Source organism: Erinaceus europaeus, unplaced genomic scaffold, assembly GCF_950295315.1.
Source record: "Erinaceus europaeus unplaced genomic scaffold, mEriEur2.1 scaffold_420, whole genome shotgun sequence".
NCBI lineage: Eukaryota > Metazoa > Chordata > Mammalia > Eulipotyphla > Erinaceidae > Erinaceus > Erinaceus europaeus.
The window spans coordinates 20,806-38,296 of NW_026647629.1; the positions used below are offsets into that span (position 1 = coordinate 20,806).

Below are 17,491 nucleotides of genomic sequence, written 5' to 3' on the forward strand. Positions count from 1 at the left end.
TTTTCAAATTCTTTACTCACTCCTGTGATTATTTGCTTAGCTAGTGTTTGGATGTTGACATCATTATTTTGTGCTTCACCCTTTGGGGAACTTTTAGCTGGACTCTTGTCCTGGTTCGTTTCTCCAATATTTCTTCTTGTTGTTTTAACCATTTTATATATTATGAGTTCCCCTCTCTCAGTACTTTTCAAATTACTGATCACTATTGCCTGGATTGACTTGTGTCTAAGTAAGTTAATTAAAGGGTTCACAGTGGTGGAAGTTAACAGTTGTTTCACTAGTATTTTAATCCCTGAGTTGGAGCTCAGTGGTTTAAAGGCCTCTTTCTTTTTTTTTTTTTGTCTTCCCTGTAGGCTATGAGAGCCTGAGGGCTTTTAAACTATCAATAGGCTTCTTAGCTTAATCACTGATTCCTGACCAAGAGATAAAGCAGGGTGTGGCAGAGATAATCCAGTGGTTATGCAAAGAGACTTTCACAGCTCCTCAGCTATGCCACCGAGGTATAGGTCTTCTCCTGAGTTTCCTGGTTAGATCTCTGTCCCCTGGTGTCCCTCCCTGTTGCTGCTCCACATTCTGAGGGCAGTAGCAATGGAGACTCAGAGTCGTACTTGGTGAGTCTCTGGGGAGTCCTCTCCTCCCTTCAGCTGTCTCCTTGTTGGTGGAGCAGACTGGAGGTGGTGTCTCAACTGATAAACTGCTGGACTGTTAGCAGTCACTTAATCTCTCCTTACGCTCCTCTCTCCTCTCTGTCACCAGCCACACGTGTTTGTACTCACCGGTGATTTAGTGGGTTCCTGTGGTCATTCTAGTCCTGTCTTGTTTCGGTCCTGGGTGGTCTCCTTTGGTATTCCTAGTTGATCCGGGAGAGGAGAGGAGAGGAGAGGAGAGGAGAGGAGAGGAGAGGAGAGGAGAGGAGAGGAGAGGAGAGGAAGAGATATTTTGCTGCTCGTAGCTCTACCTCTGGAAGTCTCCTCAGATGTCTATTCTTTTGACAGCACCTGAGCCGATCATTTTTTTCCTGCACACTTCACCTTCCACGGTGGAACCGGAAGCCACCACAGGTAACTGGAGGGGATGGAAGTTAGAGAGGGGGCTCTCCTTCCTGAGAGAAATACACCAGCACTCCACTTCCACCAGCCTGTTGCCCCCCCCCCCTCAGCTTAAGAAGCCAGGGTTTTGAACTTGGGGATGTCAGGGCAAACACCCTGGATCACAGAGATGAAACCAACGATGTTACCAGGTGTTGGCCCTTAAATACATCCTGATCGGGAGTCGGGTGTAGCACAGTGGGATAATAACAATAAGAATTACAATAAAACAACAGGGCAACAAAAAGGGAAAATGAATAAGTATTTTTAAAAAATTTAAAAAAAAACATCCTGATCACAGGCCATTCTACTTTTTTATATATTTGTTAATTTACCCTTTTGTTTTCCTTGTTTTTTATTGCTGTTGTAGTTATTTTTACTGTTGTTATTGATGTCATTGTTGTTGGATAGAACTGAAAGATATGAAGAGGGGAAGGGGAGATAGAGAGGGGGAGAGAAAGACAGACACCTCAGACCTGTTTCACCGCCTGTGAAGCGACTCCCCTGCAGGTGGGGAGCCGAGGGCTCAAACTGGGATCCTTCCGCTGGTCCTTGCGCTTTGTGCCACCTGCGCTTAACCCACTGTGCTACCACCCGACTCCATTGGCCAATCTATTTTTTAAAGCTTGTCTGTTAATTATTTTTAAAGCTTTATTGTATTTATCCAATTATTAGATAGATACAGAGCAAAATTGAGAGGTGAAGAGAGGGAGAGAGAAAGAGAGACACATGCAGCCATGCTTCACCAGTTGTGAAGCTTTCCCCCTGCAGGTGGGGACCAGGGACTTGAACCTGGGTCCTTGTGCACTGTAATGTGTGTGCCTTACCAGGTACACCACTGCCTGGTTCATGTTCTTTCTCTCTTCCTCTCTCCTCTCTCTATCTCTCCCTCTCTCTTCCTCACTTTCTCTCTCCCTTTCTCTCTCCCTTTTCTCTCTTTCTCTCTTTCACTTTCTCTCTCCCTCTCTCTCCCTTTCTCTCTCTCCCTCTTGCTCTTTCTCTCTCTCCCTCCCTCTCTTTCTCCCTTTCTCTCTCTCCCTCTCTCTTTCTCTCTCCCTCTCTCTCTCTTTCTCCCTCCCTCTCTCTCCTTTCTCCCACTCTCTCTCTCTCCCTCTCTCTCTTTCCCCCCTTTCTCTCTCCCTCCATCCCTCCCTCTGCCAATTATTGGTGGGGCTCAGTGCTTATAGGATGAATCCACCACTCCCATTGTTCTTTTTTCTTTTTGATAGAGACAGAGAGAAATGTAGACCAGACACACCTGGCTAAGCACACACATTACAGTGCACAAGGACACAGGTTCAAGCCCCCAGTCCCCCACCTGCTGGGGAAAGCATCACGAGTGGTGAAGCAGGGCTGCAGTTGTTTCTCTGTCTCTCTCCCTCTCTAATCTCCCCTCTCAATTTCTCTCTGTCTCTATCCAATAATAAATATATATTTAAAAAAGAGAGAGAGAGAGAGACAGGGGAATTGAAAAGGGGGAGAGAGAGAGAGAGACCTGGAGCCCTGATTCACCACTTGTAAAGTGCTTCCCCCCACAGGGGGGAGACGGGCCTCAAACCCAGATCCTTGCAGGTTATCAAGGATGTGTCACTGCCCCCAACTTCTTGAGCCACTCAGGGACAATGGCTTGAAGTGAACACAGCCCTCTGTGCTGGTCTCAGGTCAGCTGCCAGAGAGAGGCATCTCCCCTCTCCCCCTCTCTTCCCGTCTCTCCTTCTAGCCGGGGGCCACAGGCTGAATGGTTTCACCCTGAACTTCACCATCTCCAACCTCTACCCCTCAGTGGAGGATGAGGACGGGAACAACGGCTCTGCCTTATTCAACTCCACTGACAGGGTCCTGAGGCTTCTGGTAAGGTCCCTGCTCCAAAAACTCCCTCCATCCCGGGGCCTTGCTTTCCCTTCTATTCACCCCACTCCTCCTCCTCTTTCTTCTCTTCTTCCTCCTCCAGCTTGACACCCTTTTCCAGAAGAGCAGCCTGGGACCCTTCTACTCAGATTGCAGACTCAGCTCCCTCAGGTAAGAGATCCCTTCTTGAGCACTACCTGTGAGGACCCCCTTTTTTAAAAAAAAATTATTTATTTATTCCCTTTTGTTGCCCTTGTTGTAGTTATTATTGTTGTTGTTATTGATGTCATCATTGGATAGGACAGAGAGATATGGAGAGAGGAGGGGAAGACAGAGAGGGGAAGAGAAAGACAGACACCTGCAGACCTGCTTCACTGCCTGTGAAGCGACTCCCCTGCAGGTGGGGAGCCAGGGCTCGAACAGGAGTCCTTCTGCTGATTCTTGCACTTTGTGCCACGTGCGCTTAACCCGCTGCGCTACCGCCCAACTCCCCCTCTATTTTTTTTTTAACTTAATAGGATATAGAGCAATTGGGTGAGTGAGAGAGAGAGGAAGAGAGAGAAAGAGATGCTTACATCTTTTGCCCTGCCTCACTGCTCATGAAGCTTTCCCCCTTAATATTTATTTACTTATTCCCTTTTGTTGCCCTTGTTATTTTATTGTTGTGGTTATTATTGTTATTATTGACGTCGTCATTATTGGATAGGACAGAGAGAAATGGAGAGAGGAGGGGAAGACAGAGAGGGGGAGAGAAAGATAAGGAACCTGCGGACCTGCTTCACCACCTGTGAAGTGACTCCCCTACAGGTGGGGAGCTGGGGGCTCAAACTGGGACCCTTATGCCGGTCTTTACGCTTTGCACCAAGTGCACTTAACCCGCTGCACTACCTCCTGACTCCCTGGAAATTCTTTTTCTCTCTCTACTCCCTGACCTCCCAGCTGCTCCTCTCTCCTCCCACCTCCCTGACCACAGAGGTTTCTGGATCTCTGTGTAGTGCTCCAACACACTGAGTCTCTTCCCCAGGCCCAAGCAGGACAGCACCAGGACCGGCGTGGGCCTTGTATGCAACTACAGCCCCAACCCCGCGGGCCTGAGGCTGGACCGTGAGCGGTTGTACTGGGAACTGAGTCTCCTGACCCACGGAGTCACCCGGCTGGGCCCCTACACCCTGGACCCAGAAAGCCTCATCGTCGATGGTGGGTATTCCTGCTGAAATTGGATTTGCAAGCCAGTATGCATTCATTCATTCATTCATTTTTGAGAGGACTGAGAGAAACTGAGTGGGAAGGGGGAGATAGAGAGGGAGAGAGACAGAGAGACACTTTCATATGGGGCCTCCATTCCTAAGAATACAGTGCTCCGGGAGTCAGTGGTAGCACAGTGGGTTAAGTGCACATGGCGCAAAGTGCAAGGACCAGCAGAAGGATCCCGGTTCGAGCCCCTGGCTCCCCACCTGCAGGGAAGTCGTCTCCCAGGCTGTGAAGCAGGTCTGCAGGTGTCTTTCTCTCCCCCTCTCTGTCTTCCCCTCCTCTCTCCATTCTCTCTGTCCTATCCAATAATGACAACATCAGTAGCAACAGCAATAATAAAAACAATAAGGGCAACAAAAGGAATTAAATAAATATTTTTTAAAACTCATTAAAAAATAAAATTTTTTATTCTAAATAAATAAATAAATGGAATTTTAAAAAGAATCCAGTGCTCCATGCACTGTGACATCTCCTAGACCATGCCTGTGTACTTTTATTCATTTATTTATCATTTATTTATCAGAACCCTGATCAGTTCTGGCTGGTGGTGGTGCTAGGGATTGAACCTGGGACTTTGAAGCCTCAGGCAGTAAAGTCATTTTGCAGATCTGTCTCCTCAGCTCTCATTGTATTTATTTCTTTTATTTCTTTTTTTTTTTTTGCCTCCAGGGTTATTGCTGGGGCTCAGTGCCAGCACCATGAATCCACTGCTCCTGGAGGCCATTTTTCCCCCTTTTGTTGCCCTTGTTTTTGTAGCCTTGTTGTGGTTATTGTTGTTATCGTTGATGTCATTTGTGGCCGGATAGGACAGAGAGAAATGGAGAGAGATGGGGGAGACAGAGAGAGGGAGAGAAAGACAGACACCTGCAGACCTGCTTCATTGCCTGTGAAGTGACTCCCTTACAGGTGGGGAGCCGGGAGCTCCAACCGGGATCCTGACGCCGGTCCTTGCGCTTGATGCCACGTGCGCTTAACCTGCTGTGCTACCGCCCGACCCCCTCATTTTATTTATTTTTATGAGGAGAGAGCGAGAAATTATAGCCCTCTGCTCAGTTCTGGATAGTGGTGGTGCTGGGGACTGAACCTGGGACCTTGAAGCCTGAAGCCTGAAAGCCATTTTTTTTTACATCACTATTATGATATCTAATCAGTTCTGCAGGACCAGTATGCTGTCTCCCTGGCAATGCCTATCATTTTGTTGATTTTCTAAGAACTCCTTACATATCTGAGATTTTTTCATGTTTATTTATTTTCCCTTTTGTTGCCCTTGTTGTTGTTGTTTTATTTTTTATATTTATTTGTGTTTCCTTTTGTTGCCCTTATTATTTTTTATTGTTGTAGTTATTTTTGTTGTTGTTATCGATGTTGTTGTTGTTGGATAGAGGAGGGGAAGACAGAGAGGGGGAGAGAAAGATAGACACCTGCAGACCTGCTTCACCTCCTGTGAAGCGACTCCCCTGCAGGTGGGGAGCCGGGGGCTCGAACCGGCATCCTTCCACTAGTCCTTGCGCTTTGTGCCACATGCGCTTAACCTGCTGTGCTACTGCCCAACTCCCAGGGTTATTTTGTTTGTTTGTTTGTTTGTTTGTTTGTTTGTTTGTAACCAGAATCCTGCTCAGCTCTGGCTGATGGTGGTGCTGGGGATTGAACCTGGAACCTCAGAGCCTCAGGCAGGAGAGTCTTTTGCAGAACCATGATGCTGTCTCCTCTACCCTAGAATAAATCATTTTTAAAAACTTTATTTATTTCATTTTAATGACAGAGAGAGAAACACCAGAGCCCTGCTCAACTTTGGCTGATGGTGGTGCTGGGCATTGAACCTGAGACCTCAGAGCCTCAGTCAGGAGAGTCTTTTTGCAGAACCATTATGCTGTCTCCCCAGCCCCTGTGCTTCTGTACTTCAAAAGTCAACAGTCTCCCCTCATACTTACCTTTCTCTCTCTTTCTGTGTGTGTGTGTGTGTGTGTGTGTGTGTGTGTGTGTGTGTGTGTGTGTGTGTGTGTGTGCCTGTGTGTGCTGTTAGGCTACGCGCCCCAGGAAATACCCATGTTGAGTGAGTACCAGCTGAGTTTCCGTCTCATCCACTGGAATTTCAGCAGCCTGGACCCCACTTCCAAGAAGTACTCAGCCTTGCTGAGAGACCTCCAGGACAAGGTGGGTTCTCAGCACCTGTTCCCCCTACTCCCTGATACCTGTGGTCCCCATCTCTGCCTCCCCTCTGGATCCCTCTTGTTCCCCTATCTGGCTTACAGCCCCCAAAATATCTGCTTCGGTGTTTCTCTGAAATCACCTCTGTTTCCCATTTTTCAATTGGGTAAACTGAGGCTCAGGAAGGAGAATGAAGTTCCTTTATGTCACATTAGGAGTGAGAGGCCGAACCAGGATTTTTGTTGTTGTTGTGGTTGTTAATCTTTATTTACTTATTATTGGCTAGAGACAGAGAGAAATTGAGAGAGGGGCCGGGCAGTGAAGCATTGGAAGGGCACAGATTATAGTGCTCAAGGACCCAGGTTCAAGCCCCCCGCTCCACACCTGCAGGGAGGAAGCTTCCTAAGTGGTGAAACAGGGCTGCAGGTGTCTCTCTGTCTCTCTCCCTCTCTATATCCCCCACCCTCTCTCAATTTCTCTCTGTCCTATCAAATTTTTTTTAATTAATAAATAAGGGGGTCAGGTGGTAGCACAGCAGGTTAAGCACATATGGCGTGAAGCAAAAGGACTGGCGTAAGGATCCCAGTTCGAGCCCCCGGCTCCCCACCTGCAGGGGAGTCGCTTCACAGGCGGTGAAGCAGGTCTGCAGGTGTCTGTCTTTCTCTCCCCCTCTCTGTCTTCCCCTCCTCTCTCCACTTCTCTCTGTCTTATCCAGCAACAATGACATCAATAACAACAATAATAATAACCACAACAATGATAAAACAATCGGGCAACAAAAAGGGGGAAAAAATAGCCTCCAGGAGCAGTGGAATCATGATGCAGGCACCCAGCAATAAGCTTGAAGGCAAAAAAAAAAAAAAAAAAAAAAAAGTTTGATTTGTTAAGTCTCTTATTAATTTTTTAATCTATGCCAGTCATTTTTTAAATAAATAAGTAAAATAATAATAAGACCCATGGGGCCAGGAGATGGCACACCTGTTTGAGTACAGACATTACCACTTGCCAGAATCCAAGTTTAAGGCTGGGGTCCCCACCTGCAGGGACGAAGCTTAATGAGCAGTGAAGCAGGGCTGCAGGTGTCTCTCCATCTCTCTCCTTTATCTCCCCCTTCCCTCTCAATTTCTTTCTATTCTATCAAATATAAAGAAAACATGCATACAAAAAGGGGGGAAGGGAGAAGAACACTCACACTCAAGTGCATGAAAGATTATTTAGGGGGTCCGGTGGTAGCACAGCGGGGTAAGCGCATGTGGCACGAAGCTCAAAGACCGGCAGAAGGATCTCGGTTCAAGCCCCCAGTTCCCCACCTGCAGGGGAGTCGCTTCACAGGCGTTGAAGCAGGTCTGCAGGTGTCTATCTTTCTCTCCCCCTCTCTGTCTTCCCCTCCTCTCTCCATTTCTCTCTGTCCTGTCCAACGACAACATCAATAACAACAGCAATAATAATAACTACAACAACAATAAAGCAACAAGGGTAACAAAAGGGAATAAATACATAAATAAATATTTTTTTAAAAAGAGAGATTATTTAACATTTATGGACAAATAAAAGTAGAGACACCTATCCCCAGCCGGATACAGATGTGCAGAGGAAAAGGTTAATCAAAGATGACTTCCTGGAAAAGGAAACAACATACCCAGTTGTCTTTTTTTTTTTTTTTTTTTTTTTGTAAATAGGACAGAGACACTGAGAGGGAAGGGGAGAAAGAGAGAGAAAGAGACAGAGAGAGAAAGAGAATGAAAGACACCTTAACGGGAGTCAGGCGGTAACGCAGCGGGTTAAGTGCACGTGGCACAAAGCGCAAGGACCAGCGTAAGGATCCTGGTTCAAGCCTCCAGCTCCCTACCTGCAGGAGAGTCACTTCACAGGCAAGTATCTTGTCTTTCTGTCCCCCTCTCTGTCTTCCCTTCCTCTCTCCATTTCTCTGTGTCCTATGACGACATCAATAACAACATAATAATAACTACAACAATAAAAAACAAGGGCAACAAAAATGGCAAATAAATTATATATATATATATATATATATATATATATAAGAAAGGCACCTGCAGACCTGCTTCACCACTCATGAAGCTACCCACCCCCTGCAGGTGGGGAGCGGGAGCTCGAACCCATGTCTTTATGCGTAGTGAGGTGTACATTGAAGTGTGTGCACTGCTGCCTTGCCCCCTATGTCCAGCTGTCTTAAATGTTTCTACTGTTTCCAGGGCCCCCCCATCTCCTCCCCACCTCCCTGTCATGCTCCCTGAGTTCTGCTCACCAATTCTGTCCACCCTTCCATCCCAGGTCACCATTCTGTACACAGACAGTGTCTTAGGAGACCGATTCCTCTCCTGTCTCGCCACCAACATGACGTAAGTTAGAGGCGGGGTGGCGGGAGGGGGACAGGTACTGGGGTCCCTGCTGTCACTGACAGCTGGTGATTCTGAGCTCCAGTGGTTCAGCTTGGAGCTAGAAATCACCGTGCTGCCAGTATTTCTGTTCGCAGGACCGTCTCTCTTTTGTTTTTGTTTTGTTTTTAATTTCTTTATTAGGGGATTAATGGTTTACAGTCAATAGTAAAATACAGTATTATGTACAAATGTGACATTTTCCAGTTTTCATGTTCCAAGTCACTGATGCTCAGAGAAATGCAAATAAAGACAACAAAGAGATACCACTTCACCCATGTGAGAATGTCAGCCATCAGAAAAGGTAGCAGCAGCAAATGCTGGAGAGGTTGTGGGGTCAAAGGAACCCTCCTGCACTGCTGGTGGGAATGTCAATTGGTCCAACCTCTGTGGAGAACAGTCTGGAGAACTCTCAGAAGGCTAGAAATGGATCTACTCTATGACTCTGCAATTCCTCTTCTGGGGATATATCCTAAGGAACCCAACACATCCATCCAAAAAGATCTGTGTACACATATGTTCTTGGCAGCCCAATTTGTAATAGCCAAAACCTGGAAGCAACCCAAGTGTCCAACAACAGATGAGTGGCTGAGCAAGTGGTCTAGATACACAGTGGAATACTACTCAGCTGTTAAAAAGGGTGACTTCACCTTCTTCACTCCATCTTGGATGGAACTTGAAGGCATCATGTAAAGTGAGATAAGTCAGAAACAAAAGGATAAATATGGGATGATCTCACTCATAAACAGAAATTGAAAAACAAGATCAAAAAGGAAAACACTAAGCAGAATTTGAGCTGGAGTTGGTGTATTTATTGCACCAAAATAAAAGACTCTGTGGTGGGGGAAGGGTTCAGGTCCTGGAACATGATATGGCAGAGGAGGACCTAGAGGGAGTTGAATTGTTATGTGGAAAACTGGGAAATATTATCGGCAGTAAACCATTAATCCTCCAATAAATTTTAAAAAGAAATAATAATAAACATTTCCCAGTTTCCCACATAACAATACAACCCCCACCAGGTCCTCCTCTGCCATCTTGTTCCAAGACCTGTACCCTCTCCACAACCCACCCCAGAGTCTTTTACTTTGTTGCAATACACCAGTTCCAGTCCAAGTTCTGCAGTCTATCTCTTAGCCCTGCCAGACGCTTCCTTTGGGTTTTTAAATGGTACCACCAACCCCTCAGAGTCCACCTCTTTCTGGGCAAATGTCACCCTCTGACATTTCACCACAGCCAGGCTCCCAACTGAGCACTTTCTGATGGCCTGATCACGTCAATGAAGACTTTCTGTAAGTTAGGGACAACTATATATCGGACAACTATATATCTCAAAACCAAAATGTTTTGTGGGAACATGCTTCACTGGTCTTTGAGACAGAAAGCTCCACTCAGACTAACTCAAAGTGACTCAAACAAGGAAAAATATTCTTGGGCAGGGGGAGATAACGTAATAGTTACACAAAGAGACTCATGCCTGAGGCACCGAGGTCCCAGGTTCAATCCCCTGCACCGCCATAAACCAGAGCTCAACAGTGCTCTGGTAAAAAAAAAAAAAAAAGAAAAGAAAAATATTCTAAAACTTCAGTTTATTATTATTATCATTAGTGATTTAATAATGATGAACAAGATTGTAAGATAACAGAGGTACAATTCCCCTCCTCTCTATCCTATCCAACAATGACAGCAATAATAAGAACAACAACAATAAACAACAAGGCCAACAAAAGGGAAAAGAATGACCTCCAGGAGCAGTGGACTCGTAGTGTAGGCATCGAGACCCAGCAATAACCCTAGAGGCACAAAAAAGAAAGAAAGAGAGAGAGAGAGAGGGGAGGGGAGAGAGAAAGAAAATCTTAAAAAAAAAAAAAACAGTGCATAAGGACCCAGGTTCCAGCCCCAGGTCGCCACCTGCAGGGGAAAAGCTTTGTAAGTGGTGAAGCAGGGCTGAAGGTGTCTCTTGCTCTCTCTTTCCTCGCTATCACCCCCCTTAGTGCTCCATTTCTGGCGGTCTTTATTCAGTAAATAAATAATATATTTTTAGTATTTATTCCCTTTTGTTGCCCTTGTTGTTTCATTGTTGTAGTTATTATTGATGTCATTGTTGGTGAATAGGATGGAGAGAGGAGGGGAATTCAGAGAGGAGGAAAGACAGACACCTGCAGACCTGCTTCACCGCTTGTGAAGAGGCTCCCATGCAGGTGGGGGAGCCGGGGCTCAAACCTGGGTCCTTACGCGGGTCCTTGGGCTTTGCGCCACGTGTGCTTAACCCGCTGTGCTACTGCCCGACTCCCCCCTCTCCCTTTTAAAAATATTTATTTATTTATTTATTTATTATTAGAGAGAGATTGAGAAGGGAGGGGGAGGCAGTGAGGGAGACAGAGACACCTGCAGCTTTGCTTCACCACTCGTGAAGCTTTCCCCCTGCAGGTGGGGACCAGGGGCTCGAACCTGTGTCCTTGTGCATTGTAACATGTGCACTCAACCAGATGTGCCATCGCCTGGCCCCCTTATTGTTATTATTATTTATTTTTTTATATTTATTTGTTTTCCCCTTTGTTGCCCTTGTTTTTATTGTTGTTGTAGTTATTATTTGTTGTCGCCGTTGTTAGATAGGACAGAGAGAAATGGAGAGAGGTGGGGGAGATAGAGGGGAAGAGAAAGACAGACACCTGCAGACCTGCTTCACCGCCTGGGAAGCGACCCCCCTGCAGGTGGGGAGCCGAGGGCTTGAACCGGGATCCTTACGCCGGTCCCTGCGCTTTGCACCACCAGCGCTTAACCCGCTGCTCTACCACCCAACTCCCTATTGTTATTATTTTTAACCAGAGCACAGATCAGCTCTGGCTTATGGTGGTGCAGGGGATTAAACCTGGGACTTCAGAGCCTCAGGACTTGAAAGACTCTTTGCATAACCATTATGCTATCTACCTCCACCCTCATTTATTTGATTTTTTTTTTCTTTAATGCGAGAAAGACATAGAGAGGCCAGAGCCCTGCTCAGCTCTACCTGATGGTGGTGCTGGGGATTGAACCTGAGACCTCGGAGCTTCAGGCAGAAGAATCTTTTGCAGAACCATTGTGCTGCCTCCCTGGTCCTCACTCGTATTAGGATTAACTCTTACTTCCAATTCTGTCTCCTGGAATCTTTCCCTTTGGGGTGAGAGTCTTTCCTCTAGACGAGGAGGGGAGAAGGGGCAAGAGAGACCCCTGACTCCACACAAAGGAGGCCCCTTTAGTGTGGAGTGTTAAATAAGATCATTTGCTTTCTGTCTGCAGGCTGGACTCCTACCTGGTCACCATCCGGGCCCTGTTCTCCTCCAGCCTGGACCCCAGGCTGGTGATGCAGGTCTTTGTACACAAGACTCTGAACGGCTCCGCCCACTGGTTGGGCTCCACCTATCAGCTGTCGGATGTGCACGTGACAGGTGGGAACTCAAAAGGGATTGGTCCCTTGGCTTGAAGATACAGGTGCCTCTCTCCCCACCCTCAAAGGATGAGGTTTGAAAGGAGTTCAGCTTCTGAGCAACAGATTTTTTTTTTAAATCAACATCTTTTATTAAATTTTTTTAATAAAATAAAAATTTCAACAAGACCATAGGACAAGAGGGGTACAATTCCACACAGTTTCCACCACCCCCTTCCTTGAAAGCTTCCCTATTCTTTATCCCTCTGGGGGTATGGACTAAAAATCCTTTATAGGGTGCAGAAGGTGGGAGGTCTGGCTTCTGGAATTGCTTCTCCACTGGACATGGGTGTTGACAGGTAGATCCATACCTCCAGCCTGTTTCTCTCTTTCCCTAGTGGGGCAGGGCTCTGGGGAGTCAGGGTTCCAGGACACATTGGTGAGTTCATCTGAGGGGAGAAGTCAGGTTGGCATCACCTGCAATTTGGGGGCTGAAAAAGCATTTATATATAAAACAAGATAAATTGTTTAGTAATCAGGAACCAAAAGGCAAGAATATAGCATGTGAGATTTGGGGTCTTCATGTTGGAAGAAGCTAGGAAGTCTATTTTAGGTCTATTCCAAGAATCCCATGACTTTACTAATTTTTATCTGAACCCAACAGCTAACATGCAGGTGGGTATTGTCTGGGAACATAGTGTCAGAGTTGGCAATAGGACTAGAAAGCTAGATCGGGGCAGAAAGTAGCTTCCAAACATGGGAAAATTAAATGAATATTGTTCACTGTAAACCCCATCGATTTGATCTGGAGCCCATATTCAGTCCAGAAGCCTGTGTCACCTCTGCATCCCTGTAGGTCTGAGCTCACATTCGATGGTCACAACTGGGAACATTCCAGGCTGCACTCATTACAGGACCCTTCTTCCTCTTGTCATAGAGTATGTTGGCCCAACCTCCCTTCAGAGAATGGGGCTGTCCCTACTTTTAAATTTGATACAGAAGGGAGTCCAGCGCTAGCACAGTGGGTTAAGCTCAGATGGCACAAAGTGCAAGGACCAGCGTAAGGATACCGGTTGGGGCCCCCATCCCCCCCACCTGCAGGGGAGTCTCTTCACAGGCGGTGAAGCAGGTCTGCAGGTGTCTATCTTTCTCTCCTCCTCTCTCCATTTCTCTCTGTCCTATTTAACAATGACATTAATAATAACTACAACAGTAAAAACAAAAGGGGAAATAATTTTTTTTTTTAAATTGGCACAGAAAATAGTTCATACCAAGAGCTGATAATGACATCGAGAAATCTGTCAAGGAGAAGCCTGTGTTTTCAGCAGAATCTCAGTAGTGTTAGTATGTGATGCTGTGTGGATATTATTGTTTCCTGTTCACATTGATCCTATAGGCTGTACCTTCATATAACACGTTATAACCACTACATGCTAATGTCACTTTTTGAGGGACCAGGTGGTGGTGCAGCCAATTAAGTGCACATATCACCACGGTTAAAGACCCAGGTTCGAGCCACCCCTCCACAACTGCAGGGGAAGTCGCCAATTTAAAAAAAAAATTATTTCCCCTTTTGTTTTTACTGCCTCCCCTTTCCCTCTCGATTTCTGGCTGTCTCTACCTAATAAATAAAAATGATTAAAGATTTTTTTTAAAAAAAGAGGAAACATCTTTTTTTTAATTTATTTTTTATTTAAGAAAGGATAAATTAACAAAACCATAGGGTAGGAGGGGTACAACTCCACACAATTCCCACCACCCAATCTCCATATCCCATCCCCTCTCTGATAGCTTTCCCATTCTCCATCCCTCTGGGAGCATGGGCCCAGGATCATTGTGGGTTGCAGAAGGTGGAAGTTCTGGCTTCTGGAATTGCTTCCCCGCTGAATATGGGCGTTGACTGGTCAGTCCATACTCCACATCTTTAAAGAGTCAGGGACTAGGAAGTAACACACCAGTTGATCTTATAGATTATCGATGCACAAAGACCCAGGTTCGAGCCCTCACTCACTACCTGCACGGGAGAAGCTTCGTTTCTCTCCATTTCTCTCTGTCCTATCCAATAATGATGACATCCATAACAACAATAATTACAACAACAATAAGAAAACAAGGGCAACAAAAGGGAAAATAAATAAATAAATAAATAAATAAATGAAGCACAGATAAATAAATAGGTCAAGTTAGATTGTCAAGAATGCCGTACCTACTTTGTTTTATTGGGGGGGGGGTTAATGGTTTACAAGCAACAGTAAAATATAGTAGTTAGTACATGTGTAACATTTCTCAGTTTTCCACAGAACAATATAACCTCCCCCACAGCCCCCACCCACCCCGCCAACTGTGTTAGTCCCCTTACTCTGAGGTGTCACTTTTCCTGTTCTCTTTTTCTTTTAGGAGGAGAGCTATTGGTTCCTCTACCAACAAGTTCATCCAGCCCCCACCACTTCCAGCTCAACTTCACGGTCACCAACCTCCTGTATTCCCAGGACATGGCTCAGCCAGACTCCCCCAAACACCAGCGGAACAAGAGAAGCATCGAGGATGCGGTGAGAATGGTGCCGCGTGGCCAGAATGGTTCCATGTAGATAAATTGAGCTCTTGACACTGGGTTACCAAAGCATGATTTTGTGGGGGTTTTTTTCTTAATTTTTTTCCCTTTTGTTGCCCTTGTGGTTTATCAGCGCCAGTGTTGTTATTATTATTGTTGTCATTGCTGTCATCATTGTTAGATAGGACAGAGAGAAATGGAGAGAGGAGGGGGAAGACAGAGGCAGGGAGAGAAAGACAGACATCTGCAGACCTGCTTCACTGTGAGGCGACCTTCCTGCAGGTGGGGAGCCGGGGGCTAGAACCGGGATCCTTATGCCAGTCCTTGCGCTTAGCCCCACGTGTGCTTAACCTGCTGCGCCACCACCTGACTCCCTGATTTTTTTTTTTTCACCAAAACAATTCTGAGGTTTTTCCTTACTTTTTTTTGGGAGGCGGGGGGAGGAGGCTTAATGGTTTACAATAAACATAGTTGTTGGTACATGGGTAAAATTTCTCAGTTTTTTGCAAAATACTGTCACGCCCAGCCTAGGTCCTCCTTCACCATCCTGCACCAGGAGTGAAAGCCCCCATCCCCTCCTTTCCCAGAGTCCTTTGCTTTGGTGCAATACACCAACTCCAGTCCAAGTTTGGCTTTGTGTTTCCTCTTTCTGTTCTTATTTCTTAACTTCTGCCCATGAGTGAGATCATCCTATCTTCATCCTTCTCTTTCTGACTGATCTCACATCACAGGATTCCTTCATGCTCCATCCGAGATGAGGTGAAGAAGGTAAAATCCTGGGCAGGAGGTGGATAGCATAATGGTTATGCAAAGAGACTCTCATGCCTGAGGCTTAGTAGTCCCAGATTCAGGCCTTGGAACCAGGACTGGGCTAGTTTTTTGTTTTCTTTTGTTTTTTACCTCCAGAGTTATTGCTGGGGCTTGGTGCCAACACTATGAATCCGATGCTCCTGGAGGCCATTTTTCCCACTTTGTTGCCCTTTTTATTGTTATTGTCATTGTTGCCATTGCTGCTGCTGGTGTTGGATGGGACAGAGAGAAATTGAAACAGATGAAGAAGACAGGAAGAGAGAAAGATAGACACCTGCAGACCTGCTTCACCGCCTGGGAAGCGACTCCCCTGCAGGTGGGGAGCCGGGGGCTCAAACCGAGATCCTGACTCTAGTCCTTGAGATTCATGCCATGTGCGCTTAACCCGCTGTGCTACCACCCGACTCCCCTGGGTTGGATTTTATGAAGACAGGACAGGTGGATAAAGCAGAAGCTGAGCACTAGCACATCTGATAGACTGCATATTTTATCATACTCAAGGAACCAGGTTCAAAACTCCAGTTCCGGGAGTCGGGCTGTAGCGCTGCGGGTTAAGCGCAGGTGGCGCAAAGCACAAGGACCGGCATAAGGATCCCGGTTTGAGCCCCCGGCTCCCCACCTGCAGGGGAGTCGCTTCACAGGTGGTGAAGCAGATCTGCAGGTGTCTATCTTTCTCTCCTCCTCTCTGTCTTCCCCTCCTCTCTCCGTTTCTATCTGTCCAATCCAACAACAACAACAATAATAACTACAACAATAAAACAACAAGGGCAACAAAAGGGAATAAAATAAATATTTAAAAAAAAACTCCAGTTCCCACCTGCAGGGGAGAAGTTTTGCTAGTGTTGAAACAGGGTTGCAGGTCTCTCTCTCTGTGTCTCTCTCTCTCAGAGATTTCTTTTTTTATTGTCTGTATTGATTGATTGAATAGAGATAGCCAGAAATTAAGTAGACCGGGAAAATAGAGAGGGAGAGACACCTGCAGCACTGCTTCACTACTCATGAAGCTTTCCCCAACCCTGTAGGCGGGGACTGGGGTCTTGAACCTAGGTCCTTGCACACTGTAATGTGTGCACTCAACCAGATGCACCATGACCCAGACCCCTTTCTCTTTCCTTCTCTTTCTCTCTCTCTCCCTCTCTCCTTTCTCCCTCTCTTCTTCTGTCTCTATTATAAATAAGAAAAAAAGACATTTTAAAAATATTTATTTCATTTTTTAAATTTTTATTTATTAAAAGGAAACACAGACAAAACCCATAGGATAAAGGGGTACAACTCCACACAATTCCCACCACCAAGTTGGTGTATTGCACCAAAGTAAAAGACTCTGGGGTGGGTGTTGGGGAGAGTACAGGTCCTGGAAAAGGATGACAGAGGACCTAGTGGGGGTTGTATTGTTATGTGGAAAACTGAGAAGTGTTATGCATGTAGAAACTCCTGTATTTACTGTCGACTGTAAAACATTAATCCCGGGAGTCGGGCAGTAGTGCAGCAGGTTAAGGGCAGGTGGCGTGAAGCGCAAGGACTTGCATAAGGATCTCAGTTTGAGCCCCCAGCTCCCCACCTGCAGGGGAGTCGCTTTACAAGCATTGAAGCAGGTCTGCAGGTGTCTGTCTTTCTCTCCCGCTCTCTGTCTTCCCCTCCTCTCTCCATTTCTCTCTGTCCTATCCAACAACAACGACATCAATGACAACAACAATAAAACAACAAGGGCAACAAAAGGGAAAATTAATTTAAAAAAACAATCTCCCAATAAAGAAATTAAAATAAAATAAAATATTCCCACCACCAGAACTCCATATCCCATCCCCTCCACTGATAGCTTTCCTATTCTTTATCTCTCTGGGAGTATGGACGCAGGGTCATTATGGGGTACAGAAGGTGGAAGGTTTATTTTAATGAGAGAGAGCTATATAGAGAAAGACCAGAGCCTTGCTCAGCACTGGCTTGTAGTGGAGCTGGGAATTGAACCTGTGACCATGGAGTCTCAGATATA

At 46.0% G+C, this 17,491-nt stretch overlaps 1 protein-coding gene across 1 annotated transcript in view; it reads left to right on the forward strand.

Annotated features, from left to right (window-relative positions):
* Positions 1-17,491, forward strand: part of LOC132536397 (mucin-16-like) — a 46,879-nt gene that overhangs the window by 20,271 nt on the left and 9,117 nt on the right. Inside the window, exons 10-17 of the mRNA XM_060184189.1 lie at positions 996-1,061; positions 2,809-2,939; positions 3,040-3,107; positions 3,961-4,133; positions 6,211-6,341; positions 8,628-8,695; positions 12,011-12,159; positions 14,535-14,686. Coding sequence (XP_060040172.1) covers positions 996-1,061; positions 2,809-2,939; positions 3,040-3,107; positions 3,961-4,133; positions 6,211-6,341; positions 8,628-8,695; positions 12,011-12,159; positions 14,535-14,686 — 938 coding nt within the window. The remainder of the gene's footprint in view (positions 1-995; positions 1,062-2,808; positions 2,940-3,039; positions 3,108-3,960; positions 4,134-6,210; positions 6,342-8,627; positions 8,696-12,010; positions 12,160-14,534; positions 14,687-17,491) is intronic.